The sequence below is a fragment of the Cavia porcellus genome, unplaced genomic scaffold (genome assembly GCF_034190915.1).
Source record: "Cavia porcellus strain 051 isolate PalLab524CR breed Dunkin Hartley unplaced genomic scaffold, mCavPor4.1 scaffold_49, whole genome shotgun sequence".
NCBI classification, from domain to species: domain Eukaryota; kingdom Metazoa; phylum Chordata; class Mammalia; order Rodentia; family Caviidae; genus Cavia; species Cavia porcellus.
In genome coordinates, this window is record NW_026947532.1 from 4504674 (window position 1) to 4529884 (window position 25211).

Consider the following 25211-nt stretch of genomic DNA (forward strand, 5'->3'; position numbering starts at 1 on the left):
ATCCTCCCTTCTCTGGTTGGCAGTGAGCTGCCTCCTGGCTCCTGCTCCCTTTTTTCCACCTTTACTCATCTCCGTGAGATTTATAGTCCTGATTTACAGGTCTTTGATCCAGTGGACCTTCCGAGCAGCCATCCCGGGCCAGGGTTCTGCTGTAGGATCCCGGAGGAAAGGAAGGGACACCGGGCTCCAGGGGAGCAGAGCAGGACCCCAACTCCCGGAAAGAGCCGCTCACCAAGGCCTGCAAGGATGCCGGGGCTGCGGCTGGGCCAGGAGCCCTGGGGATTGAGCCCAAATGGGACGGAGCTCAGCTGGGCACGGGCTGGGGCGGGGGGAGCCCCCTGAGAGAAGCCTCAGCCTGCGGGCCGCTTCCCCTAAGTCGGATCCGAAGCACTGGCAGCCAGAGGCGAGGGAGGAAGATGGGAAAGTCAGCCCTTCACCAGGGCTGCTGGGGGGGGGGGGGCGCCTGCTGTTTTCCCAAAACCAAGGACATTGGATGGTTTTTTGTTTTGATTTGCTCTGTTTTTGTAGTGAGGATTACACCAAGGGGCGCTCTACCACTGAGCTCCGTCCCCAGAACTTTTTATATTTTATTTTGAGACAAGGTCACTAAATTGCCCAGGACAAGCTCAAACTTAGGATCCTCCTGCCTCAGCCTCCCGAGTGCCAGGATTACCTGTGCAGGCCGCCACTCCTGGCTCCCGTGGACCCTCACTCCTCCCTGCGCCCTCTGCCTCTGCCTGACCCTTGCTCAGGATGGGGTGAGGGGTGCTCAAACCCCAGCTCACAGGGGCTCCCCCTGCCCCCCCCCCCATGGCTGCTTGCAGCCCGACCACACTCTCACCCCAGGTCTCTTTCTCTCAGGCTTCTGGGCTTAGGCTGCTGCCACCCACTGTGTGTCCCGCTCAGGGGGTGCTTTGGGTGACAGCCAGTGACCCATCCATTTCTCTACCAGAGCCTGTAGTTGATACATATGAGCAGCAGCTTTATATATCAGTGAAGATTTTATTCTGGAGTAATTTTTGGTCTAGAGAAAAGTTCCAAAGACAGCAGCGCTCTGCCACACACAACTGGTCTCTTTTTCCTGCTCTTAATCTTGCCTGGTTCCTCCCCACCCACCTTGTAGCTCCTCCCACTGGCCCAACAGTGTTCTACCGCAGGGCCTTTGCGCATGCCATTTCCCCTGGCTAGAGTGCAAATTCTCCAGCTCTTTTTCATCTGCTACCTTCTCAGTCTTCAGAGCTCAGCTCATCAAAATAGACAGTATTTAAAATTTTTAAACTGATTACAATAAAAGACACTTTGCCATTGATAGTACCCCCCTCACTTTGAACACGCTTATCCCATTATCTTTGCTAGTTTCTGAAGTGGTTCTGGAAATCTTCCCTGAGCATCTTTATGAGGTGAGATAAAAAATGTGGTGAATACCACCTGTGGGTGCTACCCCATAGAAAACCAGGGCTGTAAAGCCTAATGTTGTGTCCTCCCCCACCCTGTTCACTGGGTCTAGCTTTGTGCTATTTCATGTTCTTCCCAAAGTCAAAGTGACTGTGAAAAGGAAACGTTTGGAATCCATCTGGGACATCAAGGCAGCCAGGACAGCACAATGAAAGACCCTCAGGAAAGAGGCCACCGGAGCTGCCGCAGGAAGCGGCTGGACGGTGGGACGAGCGTGCCTGGCCTCACCGGGAAGGGTTTTGCGGGGGATTCCTGGCACTGTGTCTTTCACCCGGACAGTGTTTAAGCCGCCTCGTCCACCGCAGCCTTGGATCACAGCCCGGCTCTCTGCCCCGCGAGGCCCCGGCCCCCCGTCCTGGTCCGCTTCCCAGAGCTTTTCATGATGTGTGACCGCTTCGCTGTTTGTCTGCCTGTGACTCTTTCGTCTGTCAGTTTGACTTCTGTATCCTCCCCTTGAGCAGTTTCGGACGGTATAAATATGACCCGAGCCCCATCTGTAATTTAAATGTTCTCATGCCCATATTTAAAACGTGAAAGAAGGTCAGACCGAGGGGTTCCCGCATCCTGTGGAGCTCTCTAAACCGCAGCGGAGCCTTGCAGCTGACCGTCAGTGGCTCTGAGACGGAGACAGATCCGGGGCTTCAGTGTGCATGAAGCCTTGGAGACCCAGGGTCCACGTGGCACTCTCGGTCCATCTCCACCAGGACTGGCCACGGCCCAGTGCTCACCGGCCACACGTGGCTGGTGGCAGCTACAGTGCTGGGGCTCTGGGATCGAAGTGCTGTCTGTGTCGTGACTGCTCTGCCCTCAACATTGACCGGAAGAGGCTTTTGGTGGAGCCACAGGAGAAGCCAGTGACCCCGCCAGGTGGGGCGAGCTGGACCCTCGGTCACCAGGGAGCATCCCAGCTCTCTCCATGCCCAGCGCATGCCGGATGCTACCTCACTGGCCCCTGCTTCTCCATCATTAGCTCCCCATGTGCTCCCATTTTATAGATGGGAACACAGAGGCTCTGCAGCATTAAAGGATTTGCCTGAAGTTATGGTGCAAGAAAGACACAGACCCAGAGTGTGATTTTGGCTCTTGCAGTGCTGGTGATTGGACCCACGGCCTTCACACTAAGCAACACCCCCCGCCCTTTTAAAAGATGTATTTTGAGACAGGGTCTCACTAAGTCACTAAGTTGCCCACACCGGGCTTGAACTTTTCATCCTTCTGCCTCAGCCTCCTGCAGGGCTGGGATCCCAGGTGTGTGCTGCACCCCGTGGGCTCTTCATGCAGGTCGCCATGTGCTTTTCCGAAGTTAGGCGGGGACTTGGCCTCTTTCTTTCTTCTCTGTCTCTGGCTCACCTGCGCCAGCTCTAGAATGGAATCTCTTAATGGAGCAGGATCCAGTTAAAACTAGCCTGAGATTAGCCGGTGGGGGTGAGGGTGGAGATCTGCCTCTCCAGGACGCTCTGAGGACCCCCCTTCAGGCCTGAGGCGGTGGGTGGCACCACCTGTTCTTCCTGCTGGACAGAAGGGGGGGACACCGCTGCTTTTCCTTAGCCTCCCTCCTCAGTAAAGGCTATGGGTGCCTCAGTTTCTCCTTGTACTCCCAGCTCTGGCAGGCTGTGCGTATGCTTGGGTGGGACAGGGGAGGGGGCCACAGCGTCCAGAGCCCATGGGGGTGGGCGGGGGCTCTGGCAGAGGGTGTCCGGGCCACAGTGGCCGCCAGCCCTCCAGGGGCTCTTTCTCCCACCGCAGCTAAACCAGCGAGATGCATTACACCTCCCGGAGGTCAGGGGTCCCCAGCCCAGCTGGTAAATTGCCCCAGGGCCATGTTTTAAAGCCTGGCCCGTGTTTTGGCTCCTTTGGCTGGGCAGGAGCGGCTGAAGTTTGATACGGCTCCAGGGGCCGGCGGGGGCAAAGGCCTCCAGCCCAGGGAGGGACAAATAGATCGATGGGAAACCCCAGAGACGCTGCAAACCATGTTCCTAACAAGGCCTCGTAAACTGGGGTGGATCTTCCTCCCTTGGGGACGGTGGTGACAGAGGCAGGGGAGGCCCCAGGAATGGTGGCTGCAGCCCAGCTGGGTCTGGACCTCTCTGGGACCGGAGTCATGTGGTCCCACACTCCACAGGGTACCCCTCGAGCTCCCTGCCTATCCTTGCCGGGTGGCCAGGCCTGCAGGGGGCAGCTGTGGAGGGGTGCGAATGCATCCGTCTAGCTGGGGACAGAATCCACCGGTCAGAGGTGGATGAGGCCTTCCAGAGCCGCAAGTGGTCAGACCGGAGGGGAAGAGGAAGGGGAAAACCTGGGCTGCAGAGCCCTCACCCCGGCTTTATTATGGGGCTCAAGGGGTGCTGACTTGACGGTAAGAAGGGGCTTGAGCGGCTTCCCAGCTCGACTCCCTGGACCCCACTGTCTCCCGGGGAAATTGCCCTGCTGCAAGCCTGGAGTCTAGAGACCTGAGTTCAAATCCCAACTTTGCCCTTGACCCACTGAGTTCCTCATCCCTGCCTGGGCCGCTCTCAGCAGGGAAGGTTTGACTGCGATGCACCCACGGCACCTGGGGTGGAAGCACCTGCGTGGCTCTGTTCCCACCCCTGACCCCATCTCCCCAAGACCCACAGCTGTCCTCGGAAGGGGCAGAGTGGGGCCAGTGCTCCTGCTGGTCCCTGCTGTGCCCCCCGTGGGTGCCGAGTGGACAGAGCAGGCACTGGTCATGTTCTCCTCAGCCGTTGCCCTCTCTTCCAGGGTAGCAGCAAGCCCAAGAGGGACCCTTCTGTCCTGCTGGACCCAGCACAGCCCACTGGGGCCGACCTAGGGCTCAGCCTGGTTTTGCTCTGGTTGTCCTGGGCGGGCTGTGTCCTTCTCTCCTGATCTCAGTTTCCCCATTTGCACAAGGACTGGCTTTTCCCCACTGCAACAGGCACACCTGGTGGCTGGGCCTGCCAGGGGACAGGATTCCCACTGGGCCCTGTGGTGACAGACAGACCCTTTGCATTTTCTCCTACTTCTTTTTCAGGGCTGGGTGTCAGTTTGCTAAGCTCCTAGACGACTCTGTCGTACACTCAGTTTTCAGCCCAGAGGAAGCAGAATCCTTTAATGGAAAACAGTTAAGCGGGCCTGCTCCGGAGCAGATCCCTTGCAGGTGGCAGGAGAGGACGTGTCCTCGCATCCTTACATCCCAGATGGCACAGCCAGGACGGAGCCATGGTGGACAGACAGGGCCTGGGCTCAGGTCCTACATTGGCTCTCACCAGCTGGGCGGCTTCGTGCAGGTGCCCTAACCTCTCTGGGCCTCCGTGTCTACACCTGGGAGTGGACACAGAGGGTCTTACAGAGGCTCAAGGACACTAACCAGGGCTGGGCGGGCGTGGTCCCACAGGTGCCCAGTGAGCATGAGCCCCATCTCTCCTCAGGCCCCCCAGGTCCCTCTTGCAGGGTTGGGAAGCTCCTTCGAATGAGAAATGCCCCCTCTGGACAAACCGCCCCACCCCCACGCTTCCCAGGACAGGCAGGGCGCCTGGGAGATCCTCTTACAGCCCTGACCTTACCTGCCTGCCTTCTCCCATGGGGCAGGGGCTGCACAAAGGGCCATGTCACTGACCTCTGCGATCCAGTGGGCAGGTTGTGGGGTCGCTTGTGTAGTCCTCTCGTCTTCCTGGGGGGGTGGGCAGGGCCAGGACTGGCTGTTCCCCTGGGGTGCCCCTTTGTCCTGGCCTCTGTCTGTGTTCGCAGCCCCAGGAGCCCTGGCGGTGGCTCTGCCTGGCCCGTGGGCTGCCCCAGCCACTGACTTCCCAGCAGTCTGGCCTGGGACTCATAAAAGCCTCCTTTCAGAACTCTGCACCGGCTGCCGGGGGCCTAGGGAGGACCCCGCAGTTCTTGGGCTGCCAGACAAAGGGGCCTTGTTGGGAGGGGTCGGAGGGAGCAGGGACCCCACTCCCGGGGACAGCCATTCCCTGGGGGCGCATGGAGCCCTGGGCACAGGAGGGCAGGGAGGTGAGGCCAAGGGCCCTGGGATCTGGGGAGCAGGACGCCTGGGTTCGGAGGGGACCCTGGCTGCTGCCTGGCCCAGCTTCTCGCACAGGAGTCGCCTGGTGGCCTAGAACTGTCCCAATGGCCCTGCCCTGTGGGTCACCGTCTTGGGCTCACTCCTCGGCCCATCTTCCAGCGCTTTGGGTGCCTCAAGCCTCTGAGTGTCCCTCTGCCTGCGCCCCTTTCCTACACGCTCAACAGGCTCTGCTCATCCCGCTCCAGGTTCCCCAAATCCCCCTTGCAAATGGCCTCCAGAGCCCCCAAATGTTTCTCCTTACCTCCGAGGTTCTTCCTTTCTTTCATTTTTTGAAATGAAGTCTCAAAATGTAGCACAGGCTGGCCTTGAACTCACAGTGATCCTCCTGCCTCAGCCTCCTAAGTGCTGGGATGACAGGTGTGCACCACCATGCCCGGCTCTTGTTCTCTCCCCTCCGTCTCCCCAGGACCAGTGCAGAGATCACTGTGGAACGGTTCCCAGGGTGTCCCAAATTCCTTCCCAGATCGAATCTCGGAGGACAGTGCAGACAGGGGGCCACGCCAGCTTTATTCCCAAGCTATCCCAGGGCCCCATCATCTCCTGCTGACGGCTGTCTCGTGCCCCCCCCCCATTTCCATCTCACACACGCCATGCCCCATCCAGGGTTCGGCCTCGAGTATCTGACTTCCAGGGGCTGAGGCTGGCAGGGTGGTGGGGGCCCCGGGAGGAGCAGCAGGATGAATGGGGGACCCTTGAGTGGGTGACACAGACATGAGTCAGCGATGGCCCCACAGGGGTGCGAGGATCCACACAGCAAGCCCTCCAACCCCACATCACAGGAGACATCCAGTGTCAGGCAGGGAGGCCTCTCCCACTGCCCTGTCCTTGTGTCTTGGTCTCTTAGGCCCCAGGGTGGGCGGCAGGGGTCACAGCTGGTGCCTGCTCCAGTCTAGGGCTGGGAGCTGGACAAGAGATAAACAGCAGTGCAGGACCTTGGCGTGTGATGTGCTGCTCAGGAGGATACTGTTAAATGAGTCCTGTGACGGGGGCCCCTGTCACGGATGAGGAGACCCTTCCCTGGGGCCCAGCCACCTGGGCTGTCTCCCCAAGGACACCAGGGAATTGGGCTCCTGGTGTAGGAGGCTGGTTAGGGTGCCATGTGTCCACCCTGTGGGCCCTCTAGAAACCTGCAGGCCCTCGGCCACCGGGATCCCAGGAGCCACCATGGAGCCTGAGTCAGATCTGTGCTGTAGGCACTGTTGGTTTCCATCTCTGCACCTAGGAGGCTGAGGCAGGAGGATGGCAAGTTTGAGGCCTGCTTGTGCTACTCAGCAACATAGCGAGAACTTGTCTCAAAGTAAAACATTTAAAGAGGTGCCCGAGATGTAGTTCAGTACAAAGGCCTTGGGTTCCGAACCCAATACTGGGGGATAAAGCACCCCCTCTTTTGCTCAAATGCTGCTTGCTGTTTCAAGGCAGGAGAGATCAGCTCAGGTCCTTCCTGTCGGCTGCTGAGGTCAAGGCAGAACTCTAACATAGACTGGAAGCCAGGGCCCATTCTCACAGAACCCCCCACGCCAGTCTCTCACCAGCGGGACCCCGGGAGCTGCTGGGGGCTCAGGAGTGGCTTCTGAACCTTCATGACCTGTAAACATGACATTTGGAAGAAAGAAATTGCCGACTTCAGGGATCATGGCGCCAAATTTTTATTCCTAGTCCCCAAGATTCCCAGGCCCTTGTTTTATATTTGGGGAAACTGAGGCCTGCAGAGGGTAAGGGACCCTAGGCTCACACAGCTGGTTCACGGCGGCGCCTGCTCAGCGACTTCCCATGACCTCCATTCCCTCCATCGCCTCTCAGCTGGAAAAGCCACTGAGCTAAAGGCTCTGTGTTCCCTGAGTCCCTGTGGCCCCAGGGCCTGGCCCAGGCCTGCACAGCCCACAGCAGCTGCTCAGATTGAGGGTGACTGACGTGGAACCCCGATATTCCCAAGGGCAGGTCCAGCCTGTGTCGCTCCGCGTGTCCTTGGCAGGGGGAGTCTGAGGAGCAGAGCTTCCTTCTGGGCCCACGTCTGGCTGAATGTGGGGCCTTAGGCCAAGCCCTGGCCCCACCTGTGTACTCGGGGACTGGCTGGGATCACCGCTGAGGCTCTGTGCTGGGGCCTGAGTGGACCTGGCTGCAGTGAGACTGCTGTGGCTTTAAAAGCGCCTGCCCCGCCGCTGACGAGCCTGCTGGTGCGTGGGCCACCTGCAGAGCCCTCCACAGCTGGGAAGATTAGTCTCTTCCAGTAGACAACACCCATTACCGTGTTCCAATAGCCATCACTTCCGCTCGGAGAGCCGCGGATGAGATATCGATTGTGCTGACCCCACGAGAGCCCTTTCCCCAGCCTGAGAGTCCACCGAGCAGCTCAGTCCGGAGTGCAGCTCAGCTCTGCTCCTCCAGTGGTCAAGGCCTGGGGCCTTCTCCCTGGGGCTGCAGCCATATGGGGGCTCTGGGCCCTGGTGGCTGACAGGGGGTGGTGGGAGGGAGGACAGTCGGGGTGACTCTGGTGCCTGAGCCTTGGGCCGGGCAGCTGTCTGAGCCCTGGAAAGCTGCAAGGAGACTCAGTGTGAGTGTGTATGAGTGTATGGACAGCTTGATCCAGCACCTGGGGACAATGGGAGATCTGGGGCAAGAGCTCAACACTGCCCTCTCGTGCCCCCAGGGCTCCTCCCTGGTACCTGTGGCCGCTCCAACTCCAACAGTTCTTCTGTTCAGCGTCTGGAGCACTGAAGCTAGGAAGGGGAAAGCCCAGGCCCTTGGTGGGTGGCAGGCTCTCAAGGGCCAGGCTGTGACTGTCTTCCCGTCCCCGCTGCCCTTGCCACATCCTGAGCTGGGCACTTGGCCCATGCAGGAGTCACGATATCAGTGGATTACTTTAGTGCAAGACAATGAGAGGAAGAAGCAGGTTCTCAAGGGTAAGAACTTTCCTTCAGAAACACAGATGGAGCTTGGTATGGAGGTGCACACTGTCATCCTAGCACCCCAAGAGGCTAAGGCAGGAGGATTGTAAGTTGGAGGTCAGTCTGGGCAATTTACAGACCTACTAAGACCCTGTCTCAAAATCAAAAACCAAAAAGGGCTGGGGAGGTAGCAAACCCAATGAACAAAGGCCACAGATCATTAACACAGCTAAACCATTCCTTAAAGGCTCTGGGGCTGGGGTCACCTTTCCAGTGTCTCACAGAAGTCACTTTTCAGGCCAAGCTCTTCCCTCATGGAAGAAAATTCTTCACGCCTTCCTGGAGTCCTGAAGGGATGGGACCAGGGCAGGCGAGAATAAGCAAGGAAGCCTCTACAGGACTCTGCCCCACCCGCCCATCTGCTGCCTGTACCCTCTCTGTATTTTGAAGGAAAAGAAGGCTTCTCCTTTGCTTTGTGCACCATGATTTGGGGAGGTTTTTGTTCCTGGTTGGGGACAGGGTCTCACTACATGGCCCACTATGTAGGCTGATCTTTAACTCACTCTGGAGCCCAAGCTGGCCTCAAACTCCCGGTGATCCTCCCACCTCAGCCTCAACTGCTGGGATGACAGGTGTGTGCCACCCCCCCCCCCCCCGCCTTGCTTTTAACTCTTCAATTTCACAGGTAGTCGCACCATGGCCCACAGTGTTCTGTATCTTTATATGGCTTTATATGGCTGGAGGTCACCCAGCTGAGTAACAGGTCCATGCTCATCCGCTGTCCCCCACGAATGCTATTATGTGTGAGCTCGCATGTGTGTGCATTTGTGTCATGTGTACACGCAGGTGCTTGCCTGTGTCTGTGTATGCATGCACACGTGTGTGCCGTTTGCTTGTGCGCATGTGCTGTGCATGGGTGTGTATCTGTCTTGTACCTGTGCACAAGCCAGCCTCATCCCCTGCCTTACACACTTCCACGGTCACTTTTTTTGTTACGGGAACAAAATACTACCCGACATCGACAATTTAAAGGAGGGAAAGTTTATTGTGACTCACATTTTTTAGTCCATAGTGGGTAGGCGCCAAGTCAGGAAGTCATGGCAGAAGGGTGGGGAGGGGAAGCTCACTGCATGTCAGTCAGGAAGCAGAGAAGGGAGGAGCCAATGAGGGAGCTCATGAGTTCTTCCAGGCCACGCCCCCAACAGCGAGGCCCCTCCCCCAGCAGCCTAGACCCTGCCTCGTTAGCTCCAGTCCGCTAAAGTGCACTCACAATCCAAGCACCGTTCAGAGTCTGCCCACACACGGACTGCTTTGGGCTGCAAGGAGAGGTCTGGCTGGCTGATGACCAGGCTCTGGTGTCTCTTCAGCCCCAAAGCCCGGGAAGTAACAGCCTGTAAATAAAGGTCTCATACAAAGCCCAGCACCCCCCACCCTTTGTGTGACCAGAGCCAGCTGCTCAGCCTCTCCGTTTTTCAATTCTTTTTCATCAAACTCTTCTTGAGTCAACATAGGGCTTCCTGTAGCCCTAGCAACTCAAGAAGCTGAGGCAGGAGGATCATGGAACCCAGAAGCTGGATCGCTTGGAAGACCCCACCACAAACAATCAAAAAATAAAAGCCCATATGTTTTTAAATAAAAAATTTTTGGAACCATGCAGAAATAGTTTTTTGGTTGTCTGTTTGGTTTTGGTTTTTTGAGACAGGGCTTCACTATATAGTTCAAGGCTCACTTTAAGCTCACTGTGTGGCCCAGCTGGCCTCAAACTCACAGCAGTCCACCTGCCTCAGCCTCCTGAGTGCTAGAATTTTTGGCATGCACCCCGTGCCCCATAGAATTAGAATATTATAATAACACCCATCAGTTGATTGCCAAGCCAATCTACCCCCCACCTGCTTCCTCCTTCTATATGGTTTTGAACCAAATACAAATATATATAAGCTGTCTTCAAACACGTCTGTATAAATCTCTCAAAATTAAGAAACTTTCTTTGACAAAAGATGAGGCTGGCCATGGCAGTGCACCTCCGTGATCCCAGCACTCTGGAGGCTGAGGCAGAAGGATGCCGAGTCCAGCCCAGCCTGGGGAACTTAGCAGGACCCTGTCTCAAAATCAGAATTCACAAATGGCTGGAGATGGACTCAGCATGGAGCCTGGGGTGGGTGGGACCGTCTTCAGCGAGGCGCCCACCTCAGTGGTTTAGTGCTCTTGCCGAGACCATCTGGGAATCAAGGAGTCAGCCCAAGCTGTTTTATGTTTGTCTGTTTTACTTCAAGGCATTGGGGTAAACCTAGGTAGGGCCTTGTGCGCTGTAGGCAGACACCATTTCCGGCCTCCAGTTCGCTATTTTACAGCTGACACTCACAGCTTTAATTTCCTGCTAACTCTTTCTCATTGTCTTCTTTCCTCCCCAGATTTTATTTGAATGTACGCTCTGTAGTTTAAACCTTTTTCCTCTTTTCTTTCTGTGGTCTTGGGGACTGAACCCAGGCCCTTCACCCTGGGCTACCTCCCTTTCCTTTCAGACTTTTTGAGACAGTTCTAAGTCAACAGCCTGCCCAAGCTGGCCTGGAGCTTGTGATCCTCCTGCCTCAGCCTCCCAGAGTTTGGCTGGGACCACAGGTGTGCACCACTGTGCCCGGCTGCAGGTGACAGTGTTACAAACCTCCCGATCACACTCTGCCACCTTGCAACCCAATGTGGACCTAATTACAGTGAGCGGAGCGCTGCCTAATTTCCCGTGAAAGAGAATTCTTCCTAATAACAATGATTACCGTGTAATTATTCCAACATGTATTGCACATGTGGATCAAGGATTATTAAAACACAAAAAGGAGGAAGTGACGGTTAATCTGTCTCTTCCTGAGGCGGAAGGGGGCGGCCTACGTCATGTCTCCAGCCGGAAGCCGGGAGAAACTAGATTTTGGGGCAACTTTCAGTGGGTGCTGGCCCTGGAGATGGGTGCCCAGCGAGGCGGCTGGGGAGAGGGGAAGGAGAAAAAAATGGGCCCCACCCTTCATGTCTTCTCTTGCTTCCCCCACCACACAGTGCCAAGTCTAATCGTGCCTCTTTTCTTGAGGTAGGATCTCTCTATGTTGTCTGGCCTGGCCTTGAACCCACAGAGCTCCTCCTGCCTCTGCCTCCTGAGGGCTGAGGTCACAGGTGTGCACTGCACCACCCAGCTCCATCTCTTCCTCTCTTGAGCCCACACTGCACCTCCTAGAATGAAACTCTACACCTGGCCCAGTGTGACCAGTGACCTCGCCTCATAAAGTCCTCTGCTGCACCCCGAGACACCCATCAAGAAAGTCTCCATCTTGTCTCCTCAGACAGGCCGATGCGTTTTCCCAGGACCCTTACACGGCTGCTCCTCGCTTGCTCCAGACACTCGGACCGAGCCCTCTGCTCCCACCAGGCTCCTCCAGGGTGGTCGGAATGCAGCTTGGATGCCCCCATTCGCCCTCCAGTTCCCTCTGCCACATCCACCCACTGTGTGTTGTTTCTTCAAGCACAGAGAGTCTGGCAGAGTCATCCTCCACCCAGTGCCAGTGCTGACAGCCAGTCCCACCCCAGCCCTTAGAGAATGGGTGAGAGGAAGAGAGAGTGGAGGGGAGAGAAAGGGGGAGGGGAGGGGAGGGGAGGGAGGGAATGGCCTGGTTATCCACGGGCATGGCCGCAGGAGCAGTTCTCGGAAGACAGGCTAGGATGGGACACCACACAGGAGACCACAGCTTGGGCGTCTGCACTGCAGGCCCGGGTATTTTATTCCTCCTTAGTCTGTTTCTCCCAACGGCCGCTCTGACCCAGGTAGCACAGTGGGCATGGGGACCATCACTGGAACTGGCGGAGACCACTCAGTGAGGATTTACTGCACACCTGTGATGGCCCCAGCTTCAGGGCCACTGTGGACAAGTAGGTCCTGGCCCTTGATCACAGGGAGCTCCCTGGCTAGTGGAAGAGAATTTCAGCAATGCCCAGCACTCTCCAAGAACCACTAGACACTCAGGGCACAGCGTCAGGCCATGATGGGGCACAGGAAGGGACAAGGCGCCCTGGTCTGGGGGTACCCGGGGCTGCCTGGGAGAGGGTGCTGCAGGCGGAGCTCGGCCTTCTGGGCTGCACAGGGGTGAGAGGACAGTAAAGGAGCCAGGAAGGGAGGTGGCCATACCAGGAGCGGCTGGGACGGGGTGCTGCTTACTAAACAGCCCCAACCTGGGTGCATTTAAAAAGCCACTTGTTTCTTTCTCTTGAGCCTGCAGGTTCTGCTCGTCTCCTGCAGTGGTTCAGCCAGGCTTTGGGCTCCCACAGGGCATCCCTTTCCATGTTGCACGATGGGCCTGGGTTCCGTAATAAGAACTTTGGCTTTCCCACCAAAAAAGAGGGCAGCTGATGCTCGAATTAACAAGCTTAGGGCAGTACCTACTATACCAGCTCAAGCACCAAACAGGAGGTATAGGGTACCAATGTCTTTGGGTGGGTGGGTGGGCGCCGGGTCACGAGGGAAGAGGAGTGGGGACCCTGGAGTTCCTGACATACCTGGGAGCCCAGGCCAGAACGGCCCAGGGGTATCAGGAATCTATTACTATTTTTTTTTTTTTTGTCTTTTTCATTTTTATCGGTACCAGGGATCGAACTCACAACTGCCTGCTTGCAAGGCAGGCGCTTATGCCGCTGAGCTAAATCTCCAGCCCCAGGAATCTATTACTGTTATACTGAGAAGTATCACCTTCCGATTCTGTCCCAAAGAAGAGGCACGGAATTACACTTCTATTGTGGACAACGGAAAACTGGACAAAGATTTTCCAGCATTCAGACTCAGCAGTGCAGGCCTGGCTTCCTGGGCCCTGGAGTCTGTGGTGGGTTCCGGGGTCCTCAGGGGTAGGGGAAAAGCCCCACTCCGATGGCTGTGGTCTGGATACCATTTGTCCTCCTAAAACCCATGCAGCAATTTACTGCCACTGTGGGGGTATCATTGCCTGGGAGCTTTAAGATGTCATTAAGTGGGTTACTGCCTGTCTTGGAGGTGAGTCACCCCCAGGGCCAGCTGTGGCAGTGCCAGCCTGCCTGGGCTCTGACCTTTTCCACAGTCATTTGTACATTTTTGTGGATTTTTTGCTATGAATTGAAATTGAAACTTTGCTATGAATTGTGGCTCTTGTCAAGCTTGTGGCATTTCCAACCTCTAGGACCTTGAGCCAAAATTAACTTCTTTCTTTTATAAATCACCCATGCTCCAGTACTCTGTGATAGCAACAGAATACAGACTGGAATCCAAGGAGAGAAACTGAAGATCTCAGACAGGACCAGGAATGGTTGGGGTTTCCTCTTGGGAAAGGAAAGATCTCTCCCCAAAACACAGCAGCATTGTACCGCAGATGCAATAAAGGCCAGGCCTGCTCTAAAAGGATTTAAAACCAAATTTTGAAAAGGTCAAGCTAAACCCGGCATGGTAGTACACTCCTGTAATCTCAGCACTTGGGAGGCTGAGGCAGGAGGATTGCTTGGAGTCAGAGGCCAGCCTGGGCTACAAAGTGAGCTCAAGGCCATCCTGAATTGCATAGTGAAACTCTGTCTCAGAAAGAAAACTAAAAATAGAAAGATCGGGCTGGGGATTTAGCTCAGTGGCTTAAGCGCCTGCCTGGCAAGTGTGAGGTTGTGAGTTCAATCCCTGGGACCAAAAAATAAATAAATAAAATAAAAAGATCAAGCCAAACTGGATGTGGTGGTGCATTCCTCCAGTCCCAGCGCTTGGGAGACTGAGGCAGGAGGATCACTGGAGTGCAAGGCCATCCTGGGTTACAAAAAGAGTTTTTAAAGCTAGCCTGAACTACATAGTGATACATCTCACTAATGTTTAGATTTAAATAGTCACCATGTTTTAACTTTATATTTAATTTTTTGTGTTGGATGCTAAACATTTATAAATTTGACATTGTTCACTGGGAATGGTGGTGCAAGCCTGTGACCCAAGCACTCATGAGGCTGAGGCAGAAGGATCACTGCAAGCTTGAGGCCAGCCTGCTACATAGGGACACCCTGCCTCCAAAAGAAAACAATTTTTTACATTATCAAGTCCTAAATTGTCTTGTATTCCTTTAAATTTTTTTGGAAAGTGGTTCAATTAATTGCAGGTTAGCTGATTTTTTTTTTTTTTTTTTTTGGTACCAGGGATTGAACTCACTGCCTCACATTTGCCAGGCAGGCTCTTGTGCCCCTGAGCTAAACCCCTGGCTATTTAAATCTAAACATTAGTGAGATGTATCGCTATTATCCCCTCAAACACTCCCTGTCACTTGGGGCACACTTATCCCACTGCTTTTTGGAGCAGTTCCGGAATCTCCTTTCTTGAGGATCTTCAGCTGGGCTGTTGTGACCTCTCCATGTACCGGATCAGTTCGTAACATTTCCTTGTCATGGTCATTTTGAGTTTGGGGAGGAACCAGGTCCCACAGTGTGGAACCAGGACCCTCAGTCATGTTACAAAGAGCCCGCCCGCCTTCCCACTAGGGGGCGCTCGGCAGCTGCTGTCACCAGATTTTTTATCATATCCCACAAGACACTCAGGAAAGGACATTTTCGGAACTGCCTCGGAAAGCAGAAGGAAGGATGGGATGAGTGCATTTAAAGCAAGGTGAATGAATAGCAACTTTCTTTGCTCTAATATATTCTTTTTTATTTTTTTTGTCTTTTTCCTTTTTATCGGTACTGGGGATCGAACTCAGGACTGCCTGCTTGCAAGGCAGGCGCTTATGGTGCTGAGCTAAATCCCCAGCCCCTTGCTCTAATATATTCTAAAAATTTAACATTCACCATATATTTCAATCATGTCTTATATAGGGCAGTAGAAAATATGACACTTTCCAGGAGAAAGGTCTGTCAAAAAGAACACACCCACAAGTGACAGAAGGGATAAGCAGCCATGAGAAATATGCTCCAGGGCCAGGGACATAGCTCAGCAGCTGGCACCTGCCTGGCAAGCACGAGGTTATGAGTTCAATTCCTGGCTCAAAAACAGAACAAACAAAACTCCACATGTCAAGGATGTAAAGGAAAACATAGGTATAATGATGAAATAAATAGGATTTAAAAAGTGACTTCTCTGCCGGTGAAGAGAATCTGAAATCATCAATACATGAGCTAAAGATTGATGGCAAGCTAGACACTGCAGAGGGAGGATCAGGGAACGGGAAGGTGCAGAATGGGTATCACACAAACCCCGAGGCCCAAAGAGGGACGGACGAGAGGGCGGAGGGGCAGGGGTGAAGGGGTTCTGTCAGGAACTTCAGAACAGTTCAAGTGCCCCGGCAGACACACAATTAGAATGCCAGGAAAGGGAGGGGTGGAGACGAGCATGAACAACGCGGTAGGGAAAAGGCCCCAAATATTTCAAATTCAATTTCAAAAATCCACGAGCCCAAGCTCAGTGAACCACAACAGAACAAAACCATGCCAGGGGATGTCACCTAGCCTGAATTTACACTTTAAAAGTATCTCACAGAGAACCCCAGGCTTAGATGGCTGCACTGATGGTTTATACAAAGTATTTATCTTTCATAAATATCAAAAAATATCAAAATGCTACATCAGCTTTCAAAAAATGGTGAGAAGGCACCATGCATTTCTTGGAGACCAATCCAAAAGTCAGTCAAAGACATCATAAGAGAACTAGGGACTCACACTCCACATGAACTTGGTCACGAAGTTCGGTGATAAAATTTTAGCACATTGGGTGGGGATACAGCTCAGTGGCACAGTCCCTGCCCAGCAAGTGCAAGGTCCTGAGTTTGATTCCTAGTACTAAAAAAAAAAAAAAAAAAAAAAAAAAAGATTATAGCACTTCAAACCCAACAATATATAAAAAAAATAATTATCATAAACAAAAGTTGTCCATCCTGAGAACAAAACACAGGTCTAGAGTCTCGGCGGATGTTGCTTATCACGTGGACAAAACACGGGAGAAAAACCATGAGGTTGTCTCAAAGGATGCTGGGAAAGTGTTGGACAAAATTCAGTGCTCAATTATATCAGAGCAGTGAGGTGCTCTCAGCCAGTGAGGAGCAGAGGGAATTTCTTTGATCTCAGACTTATGTGGCTCGCTTCAAATTCAGCGGTGAAAAGCCCAATGTTCTCTCCCTAGGAAATAAAACATCCATTCTTGTTACTTTTTCTTTTTTTTCTTTCCTTTTCCTTTTCCTTCTCTTCCTTCCTTCCTTTCTTTCTTTCTTTCTTTCTTTCTTTCTTTCTTTCTTTCTTTCTTTCTTTCTTCTTTCTTTCTTTTCTTCTTTCCTTCTCTCTGTCTTTTTCAACATATTACTGGTATTTCTGGCCAGTACAGTAAGGCAAGAAAAAGAAGTGGGATAAATATAAGAAAGGAAGAAGTAAAATTGCCTTTATTTGAAGATTATCTGATCATATATGTAGGAAACAAAAATGGGCCCGCACAGTGGGTACTAGAAATAGTGAGTGAACGTAGCAAAGTTGAGTACAGACCCAAAGGTACATCTACGTCCAGCAGTAAACATTAGGAAATTTAATACTTCATTTAAGTACCATAAAAATAAAACTATTAGAATCAGCAAAACAACAAAAATATGGGAAACTTGAACTTAGAAAAACTGCAAAATATTGCAGAGGGAAGTTAAACAAAACCCAAATAAATGGTGAGGTATACCATGTTCATGGATGAGAAAACTTGGTAAGATGGTCACCTTCTTCTAAATGGCCCCTTGTTTTAGTGGAACACTGATAAAAATCCTAGCAGGCTTTTTGAAGAAATTGGCAATCTGCTCCTAACATTTGCATGGAAAAGAAAAAGACCTCAGAGTTTTTTTAAAAATGAGAACACCAAGTGTGGTAGCACACGCCTGCAGTCCCAGCACTAGGGAGGCTGAGGCAGGAGGACTGCTGCAAGTTCAAGGCCAGCCTGAGCTATGTAGCATGACCGCATCTCAAGAAACCAAAACAAAACCAAAAAACTGCTTCAAGTTCTACAGCTGTGAGGTTCTAATGTTACATTTCAAGTAGCATAATATTCACTGAAGGTAGGCTAGGCCATGTTAAGGGCGTGTATCATGAGCCCTGCAGAGGCCACTAAAAAGCAAAAATAGACATAGCTAAAAAGCCAGGTACCAACAATGTTCAATGAAATCTAGTGGGAGGCAGAAAAAATAATTTAGAATGTGGAAAAACTACTCTAGAAATGGGCAAGAAGCAAGGGAGTATCCACATGGTAGAATACTATGCAGCACTGAAAATGTTTATGGGCATGGCGGCATATGCCTGTAAACCCAGCACCTGGGAGGCTGAGGCAGGAGGATTGCTGGGAGTTTGAGGTCAGCACAAAATGAGTTCAAGGCCAGCATGAACTGCATAGTGAGAGCCTGTCTCAAAAAGGCAAAAGAAAAAGTTTATGGAGATCGATTTTTAATGGTGCAGACAAGCATTAATGGTGTGTTAAGTTTTTAAAACCAGGGTGCAAAGTACATAAAGTACAAATATGTGAAGGTACAGAACATACAGTCATGTACTATAAGATAAGAGCTGATGGGGCTGAGGATATAGTTCAGGGGTGTGTCTAACATGTATGAGGACCTGGGTTCGATCCCACAAGAAGTGTTTTATCAATAACTTTGAAAAAGGGTAAGCAGGGGGACAATAACTGAAAATGAACCTACAAAAGGCAAGCCGTATTTGTAGTTGGATAGTAAAATGACAGGCAAATTATTTCTAGGTTTTCCTGTTTTTGATTTTTTGAAAAACGGTCTCACTATGTAGCCCCGGCTGGCCTCACACTGATGGCCATCTTCCTGCCTTGGCCTCCTAAGTGCTGGACTTTCAGGGGTGCAGGCACCGAAACCAGTTTATGGTTAAGTAGGAAGCATCTTATGGACACACAATCTGGAGTCAGCCAGGCCAGAGCTCTGTTGTCTGAGCAGAGCAGACCAGCACATCTGTTCGTCTGCAGAGCAGTCGCCGCCTCTTGAAGTGGAGACAGAAGCACACACAGCACAGGGCTCTTTGGAAACCTCAGTGAGATGTAAGGTGTAAGCAGAGGAGGAATTTAGAAGCAGAACTGCTTTTAAAGGGAAGCCCGTGAGCTCAGGCCCCGGCGGGAGCCCCCCAAATTCAGGCTCCAAGTCCACACCGGGTGAGCCCAGAGCAGCTGGTGCTCAGGTCCCCCTAGTCAGATGCTTTTGGGTACCGGGGGCAGAACTTCCCCACTGAGCTTTAGTCCCCAACTTGCTATGAGAACAAAGTATCTTGGGGGGCTCCAGGGCAAGCTGTGCCATTAGCGTTGTGAGGACCAGGATGGGGAAGGGGAGACTAAACACATTCCTTCTACCCTTCCTGGCACCCATGAGGCCTGGGTGGACCTGTTTTCTCTTCTGGCCCTGTGTTGCAGCCTACTTCCTGGGACTCGGGTTCCCATTGGCCCAGCTCAGATCAGGTGTCCATCTACGGCCCAATCAAACTGGACTGAGGGGGCAGGGTCACGGTATAAATAACGCTTCGATGGACCCTGCCTCTCCACTGGCCATGGGGAGATCACGGCTGCTGGAGCCCACACAGCACATGCCCGATTCTGTGCCTGCTTTTTCTCCTCTTTGCCCAGGATTCTCTTACTGCAGGATCTCAATCCCCCACAGCGCAGGCAGCTTTAAGCCACTCTTGTGCCACTTGGCTGTGACACTGGAGTGTGCGCAGGGTTGGTCCTGGGCACCATACCCAGAAGTCCCCTGTAGGCCATGCGCCTACCTTCTCCTAGCATGTCACCAGAATTCCCTTCGGCTTCTCTGGCACATGTCCCACAGCCACTGTTGGTAATGAAATCCCAGCTGCTGGGCTACAGTTTGCCCAAGGTGGGCACTTGTGGGTTCCGAGCTTCTGTCAGCAGAGAGAAGGCAGATTCTCCCGGGGGCACGGGTTCTTGGGCACACGGTGGCCTTGGGCAGAATAAGAAGGCACAAAGGCTGGGCTAAGAAAAACACAAACGCAAACACACACACACCTTCCTCTGGAGAAATCCAGAAACAAAAAGACTACTATACCTTTTTCTTTAATTGTCATTTTAGAGCTCCCCACAGTGGCCCCCCACCCTCCAATGACCACTTTTGCAAGCTGGGGGTGTGGGGGGGCAGTCCGGCTCTGCTGCTGCCAGGCGAGCGGGAGAGCAAGTCACAATTACAAATTATCAGCACAATCGGCGCCTGTTCTGGGGAGACCTGCAGCGCGGGAAGGCCGAGGCGCGACCCTTTGTCAGGCGGTCTGTTTGGCGGTGACCTTGCTCTGCAGCCGATGATACTCCTTCAGCCTGGAATCCAGTTTCAAAACAAAGGGAAATGTAAATTAACAATAACAACACGCTCTCCGCTCAGTGGCGGGGGCAGCTGTGTGTGAAGATGTCCCTTTCTTCTAGCCCCTCTCCCATCCCAGTCCCTCCTGCCCTCCAATCAGGATAATGTAATTAATTTATCTTAGCGGGAAAACACTGTTTGTCATTGTTGAAGACAAAGCATTGCGCTGGCAATGGGCGCTGTGAAGAGGCCATTATGAAATCCCGTGTGTTCGGGGCTGTTTGAAGGGGTTTATAGTCATAAAACACAAACAGAGGGGAGAGGCGGGGCGGTGAGAGGGGGAGCCAAGGGTCGGAGGTGCCCCAGGAACAAGAGGCAGGCTCTCTGGGAGAAGAGACGCAGCCTGGCGTAGGCAGCTTGGGCAAGGAGAGAGATAGTGGTGCCAAACCCAGAACAGGACAGACAGGAGTCTGCCACGCGGCTCCTGGGCTTCCTAGCTGTGTGCCCTCGGGCAGGTTACCTAACCCTTCTGGGTGCGGTTCCAGGAAGCTGCATATTTGTGCAAGAATTAAAACAGGCAGCTTAAGAGTGTGCCTGGGAGCAGGTTAGCCCACGGCAGCTGCTGGCAAGGAGCGACCTTGCTTGCCCTTGAACACGCCAGCCTGCCGCTGAGCCCGCCTGCTGTCAGCCACCGGGCTCCTCCCACGAGCCCGGCTCTGGGACACATGTTGGATTCCCACAGAGTAGCCTTCACCGCACCCGCACCCAGGGGGCAGGTGTGGCGAATGCCTGCCTCGTGGCTCCTGTGGTCGGGAAGGGGCCTGAGACCCTCCCTGCAGAGCTGGGGCTCCAACCACGTCTGTGACTTCAGACCACGAGTGGACTGTGGACATGTATGTGGCTTGCATGGTGGACAGCTAGACCTCCAGCTTAGGGACAGGGACATGGATGGAGGCCACGTCTGTGTCTAACCTGCCCCATCGAGGAGGAGCAAGCAGACAGCTTGTGGTTGGAGGGGCTGGGTGTGAGGGTCAGGCACAGGGCAGCGTCAGGGCGTCACCGGGCCCAGGCGTCTCACCTGAGGGAGTTGATGTTGATGAAACCCGTGGCGTCGATGGGTTCATAATCACCCTGCACGTTCATGCTGCAGGAAAAGGGCAGGAGCTCATTGGCTCAGCCAGGTGGGAGGCAGCCCTGGACAGGGCCGGCACCCCCCATGAGGCTCCAAGCCCGTCACCTGCCTGCCCTGTGGCTTTTCATCCACTGCTGTCCCATTCTGGGAGCTCTGTTCTGGGCCGGGCACCCTGCCAGCACCCGAGGGACCTGGTAGTGCACCCAGCATCCTCCGCTCAAGCCCCAGCTTGCCAGCCAGAGCTCCATGAAATCGTCCTACAAAGGCCAGCATGCCCACCCCCTGCAGACACACCCAAGCCTGCTCTGTCCTCAGGGCCATTCTGGGCCCAGGGGAAAGGCTTGGGAACAGCTGATGTTCAGTGCCAGGACAGGAGATGGTATCTCTTAATTTATAGGGCAGCCACCAGCATTTATGGGTCATCCCCCTGCATCACCTCTCCCCGCCTGGCCAACCAGTGGGACCCCTAACGGTCCATCCTCCGCATCCCAGAGCCTCTGGCTCTCTCATGCTCATCTCTTAGGTGTCCTCCCTGGGCTTTCCCAGCCACAGCTCTCGGTCAGTCTGGAGACAAGGTTTGCAAGTCAGCTCTGCCAGCAATGCCTCTGCAGAGCCCCGGGCAATGTGCCCTCTGCCCTGAGACCACAGTGGACAGCGGCTCCTCTCTGCACAGTGAAATCATGTAAGCTTGACCTCATGTATTGATTCATTCACTTCTCATTCATTCATTCATTCATTCAGAGATTTATGAAGCACTCGTGACTGGCCAGGCCAGGCTATGCCTGTGGCCGAGGAAGCCAGGACAGGTAAGCGGGCGCCTGGTGCCGGACAGACATAAGCAATCAATTACCCACCGCCTTGATTAGTGAAAATCCAGGGCACCATGGTCTCAAGGCCCCTACTCTAGCCTTGGAGAGTGAGACGGTCCCTCACCACCTCTCATCATGCATCGTTTCCATGTCTGCAGATCTCCAGGCTCAGGATAAGGCAGTCTCCAGGTTCTGGATGATGAGAAGACGGCCTGTCCTCTGGAGAACCCCTTGGGGTGCAGTCAGGCAGGAGGAGAGGGAGCAATTCCCGAGCAGTTCTGAGGCTGTGCCTCTGCCTGGTTCCTTGCAAGAATAAACGAGGTCTCTGCTCCTACCCTGCGTGGCTTGGTGTGTTGTCCAGGATTTGGGCTCCGCCCCTAGCCCTTGTGCCCTGGTCCTGACCGTAAGCCGGTATGTGAACTCTCTAGTGGTCACACCTATGCTGTCCCCTCCTGGACCTCTGTCTTTCCCTGCTTCCATCTCCAGGTTCCCTCCAGGGCTCGGGTGCTGAGGCCACCAGGAGCCGGCCAGACCAGTGTGCTCCTTGAGGGGACAGAAGACGGCAGACTTCGTCATGGCCAGCAACTCCGCAATCCCTGTGACACACCCTGCTGGGGCAGCGGGGCTGGGTGGAGCATACACATCCCGATGGGACCCTCGCCCCAGGCACAAACTGTCCCCCAGGCTCTGGGACCTAGGCCCACCCCATCAGAATCTCCCGCCTGCCTGAAGGGCCCCTGCGCGTCCGTCTGGTCTCTCTCCTTGTCTAGCACAAACTCTCCCATTCCGGTCCCCAAGACAGGGGTCCCTGCAGAGGGGCTCCCTAGCGGACAGGCTTGTCCCACGAGGCCACAGACAGTTCCAAGGGGTGTTTCTTAGGAGTGGAAAGCTGCTCTTTAAGATTGTGGTTTGGGGAGGGGAGATGGAGAAAGAGTTTACAATGATTTTTTCTTCTCCTTTTTTTTTTTACCTCCCCTGACGGTCTACAGAAAACCTCTGCGCTTTTATTTTTGCTCATTCGAGTGGCTCTGACCTGCTCTATAATTACGTTACTTTCTACCTACTGTGCCACGGCATTTCCAGCCCTGCTACCTCTCGCGGCTTCCTTGCTGGTCCCTGTGACGCTGTCACTCAAGGGCTTTCAAGTCAGCGATGTAGAAATCAAAAAGAAAAGGGAAATGGTCGGAGACACAGTGAGAATAAATGCTTCTGCTTTTTTCTCTTTTTTCCCCCTTTCCCTTTTTACTTTATTCATTTAATCTCCCTGAGTGCAACTGTAAGGCTTAATGAAGGGTTGGACGGATTATTAGAGGCTGCTGATTGGGAGGGGGAGGGAAGAAAGAGCCAGAGAGAGAAAGAGAGAAGATAATTTGACATTTACCCCGACTGATCTCAACTGATTCGGTTATATTTATGGCTTATAAAGTGTTTAGAAAGATTGAAGGGGGGAGCAGCTCAACAAGGCAAAGAGAAGGGGAAGAAAAAAATAATATTGACTGCCAAACAAAACTCGTACTTTAATTCCCAACTGGTCTCCGGGAGGGAAGAGCCGGCCTCAGCCTGGGCCGGGCTGGGGCTGCGCCGGGGTCGGGTCAGCCGGGGCTGCCTGTCCCCCAGGAGCCTGCCCCACCCCTGGTGCGGCCACATGGCCGCCAAAGGAGACCCTTGGCCTTTTGCTGAGTGTGATGCAGCCTCGGTGTGGACAATGACCAGCCTTCTGCTGACCGGGCCCCCCCGAGCTCCCTCTCAGCCACTCCACACCAGGACCTTCGAGAGAGACCCCTTCCGGGCTCGTCCTCCTCTTGCCCTAGACCAGATCCTCTTGGCTCGTGGCCTCAGAGAACAGTAACGCACCAAAGTCATCAACCATGTGTCTACCAGCTGCCTGCATGGTTCTTCTAAGAGACCCATGCCCACAATATCTAAACTCCCGACCAGGCACGACAGCACACATCCATAATCCCAGCACTCCACAAGCACCCCATCACCTCCTGCAATCACTGCCAGCCAGGGTGATTGCGGACCACCCTCCCTCCACCTCCGAGCCCATCCAGGGCCATCTCCTCAAGATCTGTGAGCTCCGCTGGCTCCTCTGATCCCAGGGACATCAACCTGGCCCAGGCCATCAGCTCCGATCCCGCTCGACTTCTCTGCAGTGCAGCCATGAGGATCACCTAGGAACATCTGATCTGCTCTTTCCTCTACAGCCTGGCCCTTTCCTCCTCCCCACAAGGAGCTCTTGCAGTGTGTGGGATGTTCCAGGCCCTTCCCAGGCTGGGAACCTCGCATGCACGTGTGGTGTTGCCCTGGAAGCGCCTGCCCTATACACCAGGTTAATGGCTGCAATGCTGTGGTTTCGGTGGCAACTGAAGCTCTGCAGTCCGACTATTATACCCAGCTGGAGTAGCTGCTCCTTCCTTACAGCCCAGCGCATTTTCCAATTGCATAACTCATGAGCTTCTGAGCGATGCCTTTCTCCCCAGGTGCCCTGCTAAGTCCCCTGAGGACACAGACCATGTGGCTCTGCCTCCTGTGTGACAAAGTGCCTGACCCTGCTCAGCGTGGGTTGCTGAGAAAGTCAGCCCAACAAGCCACAAGCTCCAGGCCCAGCCGCGGGCACCTACCTCACCAGCTCCTCGTTGTACAGGGACAGGGGCGACTCCCGGCCGAGGATGTACACCTGGCCCTTGAAGACAGACAGCTGCACCTTCCCTTCCACCCGCTCCTGGGACTTGGCTATACAATGGCGGACAAATTCACACTCGGGGCTGTGCCAGAAACCTGCAGGGAGGGAAGAGTTAGGGCGCCTGGGAGGCCACAGTGCTGCCAGCCTGTTGGGACCACAGTGTGGAGAGGATGGGGTACAGGAGGTACACCCCAGGCCTCATGCTGTGATCACTGGGCTGTAGGCCTGGTCTTGTTCACCTGGACCCTGGGACATCATGCCCTTATGAGGGACCCAGTGGAGGACATGCCCTGGTACTTCTATGCAGTGCCCAGGGCAAGTGGCTCAGGGTCAGACACACTGAGAGTTCATGGCCTTCCCTCTCCATGCCTCAGTTTCCCCATCTTTGAGTGGAGACGATACAGTACTACTGTATGGGGAGCCCTGCACTGGGCAAGTGTCAGACCTGGGGCTGCTATGAATAGGGATCTCGGGGACCCTCCCAACCCCAAATAACTGAACTACTGTGTGCAGCCTGTGAGCTTCCAGCATTTTAACATGCACAAGTGGAAGGCCTGAGGTCAGGGAGGTCAGGGTCGCTGCTCAGTCCTGGCCGCTCTGGGCTCAGTGACAGGCCAGGACCTGTGTGCTGCCGCTGCCTCCTCTGTTCTCTGTGGAGGGCGGACAGGTGGCCCCGGCCAGGTGGGGGAGGGACAGTGCTGGCGGGCATAGGGTTTCTCTGAAATAGAGCTAGGAAGGTGAGCCCACCTGGGCAGCTGCGGGGCCAGATGGCGGTGATCCCCAGCCCTGATAAGAGCCCAGGCAGGCTCGGTGCTGGGGCCACTGTCAGAGGCCCGGGCCTGGGGCACCTGCTGGGGCACAGGGGCTGGCGGTGCATGGATGGAGGACGCTGG

At 54.1% G+C, this 25211-nt stretch overlaps 1 protein-coding gene across 1 annotated transcript in view; it reads right to left on the bottom strand.

Moving 5' to 3' along the window:
* Positions 1 to 19437: 19437 nt before the first annotated feature.
* Ass1 (argininosuccinate synthase 1) overlaps positions 19438 to 25211 on the bottom strand; it is a 37467-nt gene continuing 31693 nt past the window's right edge. Inside the window, exons 14-16 of the mRNA XM_003470940.5 lie at positions 24257 to 24413; positions 20770 to 20835; positions 19438 to 19708 (exon numbers count right to left, since the gene is read on the bottom strand). Of these exons, the coding sequence (XP_003470988.1) occupies positions 19654 to 19708; positions 20770 to 20835; positions 24257 to 24413 (278 nt within the window). The 3' untranslated portion in view covers positions 19438 to 19653. The remainder of the gene's footprint in view (positions 19709 to 20769; positions 20836 to 24256; positions 24414 to 25211) is intronic.